At 41.6% G+C, this 12,404-nt stretch overlaps 1 protein-coding gene across 1 annotated transcript in view; it reads left to right on the top strand.

The window, feature by feature from the left end:
- Positions 1-3,892, top strand: part of ANKRD44 (ankyrin repeat domain 44) — a 304,111-nt gene extending 300,219 nt beyond the window's left edge. Inside the window, exons 27-28 of the mRNA XM_090282096.1 lie at positions 110-201; positions 2,502-3,892. Coding sequence (XP_090138222.1) covers positions 110-201; positions 2,502-2,749 — 340 coding nt within the window. The 3' untranslated portion in view covers positions 2,750-3,892. The remainder of the gene's footprint in view (positions 1-109; positions 202-2,501) is intronic.
- Positions 3,893-12,404: the final 8,512 nt, after the last annotated feature.

The following is a 12,404-nucleotide window of genomic DNA, read 5'->3' as shown; positions in this document are numbered from 1 at the left end:
TATTTATGGATTCTCAAGTAATTTCTTCCTTTTAACAATTCAGGCTACCCAAATGACACATTCTTACACCAGTATGTGTCACAGTTGATGTTCAGTGTTCTGTTTTCAGACCCCTCCATGTTGCTGCGCGCAATGGCTTGAAGATCGTGGTAAAGGAACTGCTGGCCAAAGGGGCCTGTGTTCTTGCTGTTGATGAAAACGGTAAGTAGAAAAAAGTAAGCAATTACTGCAGGCACCTTCCCTATGCTATGGAGCCAGAGGAAATGAGCAATGTAGGAGCTAGTTTAAAAGGCAGGAAGAATTCTCTCCCCCTTGGAAGTTCCCTGTGTGTGAGAAATCAAACAAGGATAATTTGTCCTGTCTGTCTTTGTAAAACACAGTCTACCTGTAGCCACCGCTGCCTTTCATTTTGCATGTAATGTCAGCAGCTGGTCTCTAACTCCTCAGCGTGGTGGTTCAAGTATTTTAGACACACTAAAATGCTTTCAACTTGGTATTCGCAATTCTGACTGCATGCGCTGACGAGTTAGGGATTACATATCATTAGTGCATGCTCAAGGCCTCACACAAAAACCAGGTCTCTGTATGTCAGTTCATTCTGAGATCAAACCTTTAAAAAATTTTTTAAAGAATAGATCAGAACTCTTCCCAGTATGAATATTTGGGGAACATGAATAAAAATTTTAAATTGACATCGAGGCCTGAAACTTCTCTTTATCTATATAACATCCTTTTCTAAACAAACTAACTCTTAACCGAAGCTTTCTCCTCTGCTTCCTAAGAAATTCTGAAAGCTAATGAACACTAGAATTGTACTAAACCGCCATTTTAAGCACAATGCTTTTAACCTTGGGGAGCAAAAAAGGGGCTTCTGGATATTTATGAATTAAGTAAATTTTTAAAAGTGTGGCATTAATTGTGGCATTTAATTAAAGTTATAATAAAATGTATTAATGTAACTCAATTAACTGCTTATTACAGGTATTGGAATTAGCAGCTCATGCCTATTTCTCAGAAGTAAGCAGCCATATGACATCATTAGCTAACTCCTGTTAGTTTTGGTTTTGCAGCCCCATTTACCCTAGCATGTTCCCTGCTCTGTCCCCAACCCGACTCATCTAGGAAGTGCAGAGAGTTCTCTATTACTTCATCTCTTTGGTTTTCCTGCCTCACCTTCCCTCACCCTCTAATCACCATTAAATACCTAAGGGTTGGCATGCAGAGGCCTGCAGTTTTTCTCCAAAATGACCAAATAGACTAGGATACATTAGTTTTGCTTCTCTGGTGTGAGTCTGATACAACTAAGCCTCACCCAGCCAATAACGACCTTGGGCCAGGGGAACTGTGGCTTGTCTCGGAGCTTAGCTTCACCCCAAAGACCTGGGAATATTTGGGGCAATGTAGTACAGCACTACACTCATAATTCCTTTACTCATCACAGGCCTTTGTGGATTAGGATGTTAAGATATCTGTCGGTTCTTTTTGTTATTATACCAGAGAGGGAATAATCTGTTAAGGGGAGGGGGGAGCAGAAATGAGGTCAGGTACTGATAAACAAAACAAAACAAAAGTTAAGTTTTATTGAGCCATTTCATAAATGAGGGAGTAGCAGTAGGAATTTAGGCCAGCGGAGAGGACAGGGTAACCCTTTCAGGCCAGGAGAATCAAGGTGGAATAAGGTAGTCATAATTACATCAAAGAATGTATCTGTTTCCCCAAGTACCTGCTTTGAGATAAGATTCCCTTCTGGAGCCATGAAGCCTAAATGGTAGAGAACGACACAACTCCATGGCAACCAGAGCAATTTTCTGACTTTGGTTGGCAGTGTCGCTATTTTTAAAAATTCTATTAAGTTTCTTTTAAATGATAGTACATTTTAAATTACAAACAACCAGTGCCTTCCTTTGTCTGATCTACTCAAGTGATTCCATTTTTCTAGAACAAGTTGTATTCTTTATATAAAGACTATATATAAAAATACATATATAGTGACTCACTTTTACAGACATCTGATGTTTAGTACCTTTCCAATGTCACACACGATTACCAACCATGGAAAGTCATTGTTCTCAGAATGAGAGTGCTCTGGCCCCAGCCTGAGGCGCATGGTGTGTGCGTGGTCTCTGCAGTGAAAACTCCTTCCTGCTTGTTCTGTTGCTGTTTGTTGTGGAATTGTGTCCCACCCCCAATCCCTCATGTTTCTGTTCACTAGACAAAGACTGGAATTCTGCCTAACTTTGGATAATATAGTGCTTGTTGCTGTCCTGTCAGCTGAAAAGATAAACATAAACCCAAACCCTCCGTAAAATGTCTCCCCCTCCAGTCCCCTCTAGCCTCACCCCTAGCATGACCTGTGGGAAGTAACTCCTCCTTTTGCCTGGCATGATTTCTAACACAACATACATCTCTGCGGGTGAGGTCGTTCGAGATGTACTGTGGAAGGCTCACGCCGCCTCTGGACTTCCCGGACTAACCACTGCCTTGTCTGCATTTACGCCCAGGTCATACCCCGGCCCTGGCTTGTGCTCCTAACAAAGACGTGGCTGACTGCCTGGCTCTCATTTTGGCTACCATGATGGCTTTTTCTCCTTCCAGTACAATGACGGCTGTCAACTTCGTTTGTTTTAAAAAAGACAATTTGAACAGGACGACCCTCTCCAATCTGGGTAGCATGGTTAGCCTGTGCAGTAACAACATAGGCTCGGAGGATGGGTACAATGAAAATGATTCTGACTCGGAAACGTTTTGACTGTGAACTGTAGGAGTTTTCCTTGATCAACCATGTTGAAGAGAGGGAAAGAAGCTTGAATTCCAGGTTTATGTTGCGTTCAAGTATTATTATGGGCCCGAGCTATCAGAAACCAGCAGAGCAGGAATTCATCAAACTGAGAGGGCAGCTAGGCGGTAGGATGCAGCACGCACACAGATGGGCCCCAGTTTTGATTTGTTTCATGTTTTCCTTAGATCTGAGATACTTCTGTGAAAGTCTACCTCTCTTTTTAAGTAAGGCATAAAGAAATGCATTTAATTCTTTTTCTTCGGGGATGAGAGGGAACTGTTGTTCTCTTGAAGTGTTTTTTTTGTTTTGTTTTGTTTTGTTTTTTTCCATGTACTCACTTGGCAGTGAGTTCTCAGAAGTATATCAATGTGACATTCATGTCCCCAGGGAGGGGAAGGAAGAGGTAGATGGGAAATGCCTCAGACCTCTTCTCACTTTGATGTTTACTTCCTCACTAGAAGCCAAAGGTAAAAGTGTTTATCTTCAGAAATAATGCCTGTAATAATCTTTTCAAGGGAGTCTGATTATTCATGTCCTCTATAGTAAGCACTTAAATATCCAGAACTTCTTTCTGAGGATATTTATAAAAGTTGCCAGATGAAGGGGAAATTCATTGAAAACTGAACATTTTTTATTGTTGTTTAACACAAATATGACACCCACTGCTCCCCATAACAAGCCTGTGACTCATTTTCACCTGTTAATTTTAATCCAAATCTAATAACCTTTCAAGTGAAAATTATATTGCGCCAAAACTTCGAGACATATGCAAGTTTAATATGAAACTACCCTTTATTGATTCATCCTTAAATCAAAATAGTGACTTTTTAAAAGTATCAGGACCATCAGCGTTGTTCATCAATAGTAAAATGTTCAATGAGCTTCTCAGTCAAGGTCATGCTGAGTGAGCAAAAGTGTGATTGCGAAAAGGAACAAAGGAAGTAAAAGCAGGTGGTAGAAATAGGTGATGTGGAAATTAAAGCCAATTGATAGTTGCTTGATGATGAAATCAACATAGTGAATACTGTGTCTGCTCCCTCTGCCAAAGCTTCTAGGTCAAATGGACCCCGTTCCGCACCTGGAATAGCTGTACAAAAAGAAGAATGAGACTCTTTAAAAATTATGCACATACTAATGCGCACATATATGTATATATGTGTCTGTATTTTATCAACCAGCTATCCACGAGGACCAAAATGCTTCAGTTTAAAATGGAAGATTTAAATTGTTTTCCTTCAAAGTGAAAGTGAGAACTGAAGTAGCTTTTCTATGTCGTTCAAATGTAATCTTTTTTGCATAATAGTCTTGTATTTTGTATTTCTTATGACAGATTTCTAGTTGATGGCTTAACATTTGTAACTGATAATGTGTTGACCACGGCTTTTTTTTTTTTGCCAGACTAGAGAAAATGTTCATATATGTTTGATGTAAATGTGTTTATATTTATTTGAAATGAAACAAATGCCGAGGAAACATCCTTTGTTTGTCCTCTCTTTTCATTGCTATGTGTCTCACTTGGAATAACAAAAAAGGCTGAAAAACACACAGGGCCCTCCCTGGGCTAGCTAGCAGTCCTGGGGCCAAGCAGCTCGTTTCCACTGCTAGGGTTCCCAGCCCGTCCTCAGGATCGCTCACATTGACAGGAGAGGGACTGGCGAGGGGTACAACATCCACTGCTCAGACCCAGTCTGTGGCCCACGTAGAGCGCAGAAGACATTGGAGTCCTTATGCTCTTCTGCCAGGTGAAAACTGAAGCACGCAGTGGATCATATGCACAAAGGTGGCCCAAAGGAAGGTACAGAAATTACCCAAAATGCACTGAAAATCTCACATTGTTCCAGGAACCTAATGGGAAACTCTATCAGTGTGTGGGCACAGGTACCAGGAGGAGAAATAAAAATCACCAGCACAAGTGCGATTTTCCACGTGAAGAAGAGACAAAAGAAAACACTGCATTAGGGCAGTACTCTCTGACCATCTTATAATTAGTTTTTTTTTCACCCTGGAAATTTCTGCTTCATAGTGTATGTGAGATATTTTTAAAACAGTGTTCTATCATATCTGGATCAAATACAGATACTGTATTATATTTTTCATCTAACTGTAAGAGACTTTAATCTTACTCTTTTAATATCCTGGATTTAATTAAAAACTCATGCTGGGTCCTTCACAAATGCGAACTTGTTCAGAGGACTTATAGAATTGATATTAATTTTACTGAAAATTTTCAGCAGCACCAACACGGTATTTTTAATTGCCCACCTTCCTCTGTCCTTTTTGTTTGTTTAGAGAAGATGAATTTTTAAAAGTAGATAAATTGCTAATGAGCAATAATGACCTTGTCATTACCAAAACACTGAAAATAAGAGAGATCCAACGCTGAGAAGCATGCTATACTGCGGCGTCTTTTTCTAGAAGTGAATGGAAATCTTGTTCAGTTGGCATGGAAAGCAGGAAAAGAAATGCCTGCTTTAATGGTAAAGCAGCATTGACATTTTCCCGTAGAGCCTCACAGAGAACAAGGAACGAACGTTGCGGCGAAGCAGTGCCCTGCGACATCTCCATGGAGCTGCGTTTTGACGTGCCCCCTCCCTTACTGACAGAAGGAAGGAGGACAAAGGAGCAAAATGAAATCCTGCTTGCTGCGAACTGTTCATCGAATCAACCGCTCCTCTTTCTCCCTCCCCACAAGACCAATTTTTTTTTTTTTTTTAAGAAATGACTTTAAAAACTCTGAGTTCTGTGTTTTTCAAGTACAAGTCTTCGAAATAAAATTAGATTTGCAACATAGCTTTCTAAGGGGGGGGAAAACAGAAAATGTTGTGCTTTTCATTGAGTCTTAGTTGTTTAGTGCTTTTACCTAAATATGTTATTTTCAGACTGTATTTTAACCACAGCCACAGGGATCATGTTTCATTGCACTTAACCTATTCGCCAGTGTCTGCCTGTCGTTGGTAAATACATTACTATCTCCAAATTGCCTAAAATCTGCTATGATTCTACAGTAAATAGCTCAGGGGATTTCTATTTATCACTATTAAAAGGGCACCATAGTATGTTTTGGTACTTTAGTCAGTAAACAGCTGCTTGATTTATTATTTTATTATTCAATTAGAACAAGAACATCAAATGGATTTGCTGCACTAGTTATTCTTTGTACTGTTGTTGCGTTGGTTGAAGAGCTCATCCTTTTTTTTGTCTTGTAATATGAAGTTAGAGTGCCTTTTTATATCTGTATAGTCTGGAAATGTTCTGTGAGATGTTTTGTATTTTTTTAATTTGAGTGTTACCAGAGCAATATAATACCAGTGAGTTTTCATTTCAGCCTTTCTTTGAATGTATAAAGTGTCTTTTTTCCTATTTCCCTTTTACCTGCTTTGAAATGAAAATGCTGAAGTTTTCTCTAGGAGTTACGTTTGATTTTGCAGTGCGAAAATGCTTTCTTCTTACAAAACTGTAAACAGTAGGTCAGTGTCATAGGGGAAAAGCATTTTAAGATAGTGACAATCTGAGTGTGTGTACAAAGTATAATTCTATGTGTTTCTTATGCAGTGATCTAAAAACTCAATGCAAATATCTTTTATTTGGTAGTTTGTCTACATATTTTATGCTTTAGCATGTGCAATATATCTTTGCAAAGCACGATGATACAAATCTGGTGCCAGTGTTATATTTTGCATAACATATTTGTAACAGCATAAAATATTGTTTGATGATTTCAGTGGGATTTCGTCTGTAATGTTTTCTCATGTAAATTGGAGTTGAATGACTCTGGTTAATGTCATGACTGTAAAAATGAGGAAAATGACTTAGTTCAGTGAATGACTTTGAACCAATCTGAATCTCCTCAAGCACAGTTTAATACTTTTTCAACTACTGAATGCTAATAATGTAATGAAATACTTAACTGTAATATACTATGGAAGGAAATGCATTCAGATGGTTATTTTTGCAAATAAAAACGGTACAAATGTTGTTGCAATTTCTGTTCTTTAATTTTTCCAATTTGTGCTGATTTTACCAACTATTCTGCTAATTTAAATCTTTATCCCGCCACCAGTCAAGTTAACCTTAAATTTTGAAAATAAATAATCAAGATAGAAGCACATCTCCAGATTTGCTACTTCTGTTTATATCCATCCTAAATAGAGAAAAAATTCAAACATATGTTTGTGTTGATTATATTTATTTATGCCTCCTACTTTTGTCATGAAAGATTTGAGCTGGCTTGCAACAAAAGACATGTGATAAACCAGAGGTAGAAAATTTAAGAAGGGAGAAGAGAATACAGATAAATCTGGGAACTGTAAAATTGAACACAGCGGCTGTTGACTGAACTTGAGTTTGCTCTAGGCTTCCTGGTGCTCAAGGGAAGAGGGGAAACAAGACTGAATGTCTTTATCTCATAGTCAGAAAGGAGGAAGCCTATGAGGTCCTCAGACTGTGAAGTCAGTCCTACTCGCCTTTGTTGTTGTCACCACTGCCCATCAACCGCGTCGTAGTAACACAAGACCCGACCTTTCTCCACTGTTCTGAAAGGTATATGTAGGGTTTTCTCAACATCTCACCATCAGAATTATTCCCTTGAGTAGCAATTTCAGGGACAGTCCCTAGAAGCACTAAGGAATAAATTCCTAATGATGGAGTTTCTAGTTGATGAGAAAAAGATTTTGGGGGAGACTTCCTGAGTTCCTCAAATCACAGTGTCATAGGATGTCAGTTCTTATAGTCTATCCCAGTTCCATCACCATCTTTTTCATGAAAACACTGAACCCCAGAGAAGTTATATAATTTGTTCAAACTTGTATATACAAATATTTAGTGATCTGAATACACAACTTGTACCTACAGATGTTCTCTCTTCTATGCCATTCTGCCAAAAATAGTGTGTGGTGGTAGTTTTTTATTAGTATTATTTTTGCTAGAAACATTCAGGGAGGTTGCATTCGGCCCTGTCCTTATTCAAATAAACAAATGTAAGTGCTTCTCATTTTTGAAGATCATAAAGCATGAGTCATACCACCGATGAGTACTTTCTGTAGTTCAGAGCAGACTGGGATATATTAGTTATCTAAAAATGTGTAACAAGTTACCCCAAAACTTAGTGACTTAAAACAACAAGTGTTTATTATATCACGGGTTCTGTGAGTTGGGAGTCCAGGCATGGTTCAGCTGGGTCTTCTGCCACAGGCTCCCTCACAGGCTGTAATTATGGTGTTGACCAGGGATTCATTTTTGAAGCTCACTCATATGGTTGTTGGAAGGATCCTTCATTGGCTGTTGGACTAGGGATTTCTGTTCTAACGGCTGTTGCCCTTGGTTCCTTGCCACATGGGCCTTTCCACAGAAAGCTTACAGCATGGCAGCTTGCCTCAAGAGAGCAAGCAAGCCAAGGAAAGCCAGAGAGAACAAGAGCAAGACAGAAGCCACAGCTTTTTAGCTGAACCTTGAAGTGACCTTCTGTCATTTTCCCCATATTCTCTTCATTCGAAGGCAGTCACTGGTCTGCTCATACATAAGGACAGGGGATTCCCGAGAGCGTGGCACCAGGAGGCAGGAGTCACTGGGGGCCATTTCGGAAGTTATTTGCCACACTGGGTCTATCACAGTGTCCTTCCAAGGTGTAACCTCACTAGGATAACTTCATCCCAGTCGCTGTTAAGGAAATTATTTACACGACTTCCTAACTTTTCTTTCTCAAGGAAAACATAAGGATTCCCTAATGTCACTTGTGCCCTCGTAAGCAATTCGAAGGAGGGTCAGGGCCTCCGCTGCGGTAATTATAGTGGTGGACATTGGTGTGGCACTGTCTCCAAACGGCTTGTCAAAGGAACCCCCTCTAATTCCACTCAGTAGGTGTACGATCCTGAACATCTATGCCTCACTTAACACACTTAATATGTTCCAGAATTAGCTTGTAAGGCACAAAGGCATTAAGCTAAAAGGTTATTAACATAAAAATATCGTGGATAAAAGCGCTGTACGAATTATCTTTTTAGCAAATTTCATACTGAAGGTACATTTGCTGTAAAACATAAAACGGCCCAGATCATGGCTGTGCCATTCATTAATTTTCGAGCTCTGCAGGGGGTGATTGGAAATGTGTGGGGACTTGTGGCGGCGCCATGACTGGGCGGGAGGCATTGCTGCTAGCATTCACTGGGCAGGGATACCCAAGGTCCCGCCCAGCCCAGGGTGGAACCACAAAACGCTCAATCCCAGTGCTCCGCCAGCTCACTGCGCATCTACTTCCTCTCCTTTTGTTTCAGAATCATTTCTTCATCAGTGTCTTATTGGAGAAGCCAGTCCTATTTTTAAATTATTTCCACAAGGACTTATATGAACAGTCTCTAATACACCTTATAAAGAGCTCTTACAGGGTTAAGAAAAAGAATTTCAGAAGCAATGTGGAGTACACGTTCCCTGGTTGTGTATTTTTCCAGGAGAGATTGCATGCAGGTGAGTGGAGAGAAGTACTGCACAGATCTGAGACACATATGTAATTCTTTTGTTATTAAACACAAATGCATGCAGATGTTTTAAGCGATGGATTGTTGTATCCGCTTCACAGGTGGGGCAACCCTGCTCACAGGCTGGGGCACTTGGCCCGCCATTGTGTAGCCAGATCTGCAAACACAGCACTGCTGTCTTACATAGTTCTCTAGGCAGACAATTTCTAGGATACCACTTTCTACCTGCAAGTGGCCATTTAATGAAGGGTATTTAAATTCTTAGAGTTTTATAATTTTAAAAAGTAAAAACATGGAAGCAGCCCTTAGAGCCCCCTCCCCACAATGTACCTGTGTTTATATTCCATTCATAAAGCACCCAGCAGGACCGAGAACATTACTAACCCATATATCTTATGTTAGGTTTCCTAAGAATTACAAATATTTAAGCTCAGATCTTTTTTAATGGAATTTATTGGGGTGATATTGGTTAATACAAGTATATAGGTTTCAGATGTGCAGTTTGATAGTACCTTATCTGCATATGGTATTATGTGTTTAGCACCTTAAGTCAAATCTCTTCCCATCACCATTTCCCACCCCACCCCCCAATACGTTCCTCTGTTGATGCCTCCCCCACCCCCCTTCCCCTCTAGTAATCACCATGCTGCTGTCTGTGTCTGTGAGGTTTTTATTTTTGTTTTTGTTTGGGGGGGTTTTGTTTGTTTTTGCTTAGTCACTTTGTTACAGAACCCCTGGGCTGCTCCAATTGAAAACAAACCCACGGGCTCTTTAGTTAGGGGCCCGATTGCCCGCCGCCAAAATTATAACTCTCAATACCAGAGTTTAGTGAAAAGAAAAAGAATCGTTTATTTAACAGTTATATAGATTTAGTTATTTGCGGATTTCTGTTGTTAAGTCTTACGCTCTTTAAAACACCCACAAACACATATCCTTGCCTCCCCCCCTTCCAAACCAGGCTAGTTTTAGGAAAGTCAGAGAAATCGTTTCCCTACTTTCCAAACACAGTTCAGCTTTACCAGCAGCTGCCAATCATTCAATCTGATTGGGGAGGTCCTTTCTGTGCTGTGGTGCCCTCCAGCTCTCAATGCAGAACCACCTGGATTCTCAGCCTCCTTGCAAACTACCTTCTTCCTGCAAAACCGCGTGGATCTTCTCTCCTTCTCAAAACTGCATGGCGAGAGCCTCTTAAAGCAGCCTGGAGACCCCTTCTCCAAGCCACATGGAGAAGGCCCCTTCACCAAGCCACGTGGAGGGAGCACATGAGAGAGCGAGAGCGAGCGCGCAAGCGCGCCAGAGAGAGAGTCAGAGCGCCAGAGCCAGAGCGTGAGAACCCGAGTCAGAGAGCGAGAGAGAGTCAGAGTGAGAGCACGAGCGAGAGCCAGAGACAGTCTAAGCTAAAATGTCTGCAGCTGCTTATATATCCCTGACTGCGTCATGTGACGCAGTGGGCGTTGCAAACAGTTCTGACCATTCACAGACCCTTACGTAGGCTCTGTGTGCTTTCTCCATACTGTCCCCTGGTTCAAGACTCCTCCCATCTGCCTGAGGCTTTGGATGCATTAAAGCCATTTGCATAAGAAAGACACTAGCCACCAGCCTCAGGCATGTGGAGGCATTCTAAAAGCTGCTTCCTTCTCCCAATCCCCCAGCTGCAAGCTCTGGGGATTTTTGGACTCCCCTGTTTCTGTAACAACTTCACCTTTCTCACACAGCCCCACAAACCCCCTCCCCTCTGACATAAGTTCAGATCTTAATGATAGGAAGTTGTCAGCAATATAAAGATCAGAGGAGAGAACATTCTAGGGAGAGGGAGCAGCCAGTGCCAACACCCAAAGGCAGGTATGAGTTTGACATGATCCAGGGACAGGAATGGGGACAGTGTGGCTGGAGACTTGTGGGTCGTAGAGCATGGTATGAGATGAGATTGTTACAGAAACAGGGGTGTTCCAAAAAACCCCAGAGTTTGCAGCTGGGGGATGGGGAGAGGGAAGCAGCTTTTCAGGGTGCCTCCACATGCCTGAGGCCGGTGGCTAGTGTCTTTTTTATGCAAAATGGCTTTGATGCATCCAGGGCCTCAGGTAGATGGGAGGAGTCTTGAACCGGGGGACGGTGTGGAAAGCACACAGAGCCTACGTGGGGGTCTGTGAATGGTCGGAACGGTTTGCAACGCCCACTGCGTCAGATGACGCAGTCAGGGATATATAAGCAGCTGTGGACATTTTAGCTCTCTCTCTTTCACGCTCGCGCGCTCGGTCTGGGGCTCTCGCTCTCTCGCTCTCTTGTGTGCTCCCTCCACGTGGCTTGGTAAAGAGGCCTTCTCCATGTGACTCGGAGAGGGGGTCTCCAGGCTGCTTTAAGAGGCTCTTGCCATGCGGTTTTGAGGAGAGGAGATCCATGCGATTTGCAGGAAGAAGGCAGTTTGCAAGGAGGCTGAGAATCCAGGCGGTCCTGCATTGAGAGCTGGAGGGCACCACAGCACAGAAAGGACCTCCCCAATCAGAATTGAGTGATTGGCAGCTGCTGGTAAAGCTGAACTGTGTTTGGAAAGTAGGGAAGCGGTTTCTCTAACTTTTCTAAAACTAGCCTGGTTTGGAAGTGGGGGAGGCAAGGATATGTGTTTGTGGGTATTTTAAAGAGCATAAGACTTAACAACAGAAATCTGCAAATAACTAAATCTATATAACTGTTAAATAAACAATTCTTTTTCTTTTCACTAAACTCTGGTATTGAGAGTTATAATTTTGGCGGCGGGCAATCGGGCCCCTAACTAAAGAGCCCGTGGGTTTGTTTTCAACTGGAGTAGCCCAGGGGTTCTGTAACAATTTGGCGACCCAGATGGGACGTTAATAATTGCCCGTGGCAGGTCGACCCCCTTGAGAGACACCCTCTGAGGACGCCGACCGCCTAAGCACGCCAGTGTGGTGAAAAGAAAATAGAACTGAGAAGGGATTAGAGAAGTAAGATTGTTTGCTAAAACTTATTTCTGAAGTATTTCTGAAATAATGGCATCGTGGATACTAGATTTGTTTGTCCGATTAGGAGAATTCCTGGAAGTAATAGAACTATGGATGCCTGAGTGGTATATATGCTTTCTGGTCTTTGGGGTTTTTCTGGTTTTAGCCATTTTCATGTATGTCTGGGTCAATAAATGC

The sequence above is a fragment of the Furipterus horrens genome, unplaced genomic scaffold, assembly GCF_987537825.1.
Source record: "Furipterus horrens unplaced genomic scaffold, mFurHor1.1.pri manual_scaffold_1, whole genome shotgun sequence".
Lineage (NCBI taxonomy): Eukaryota > Metazoa > Chordata > Mammalia > Chiroptera > Furipteridae > Furipterus > Furipterus horrens.
Note: the sequence above shows the minus strand (reverse complement) of the source record. Positions and strands in the feature narration are given on the sequence as shown.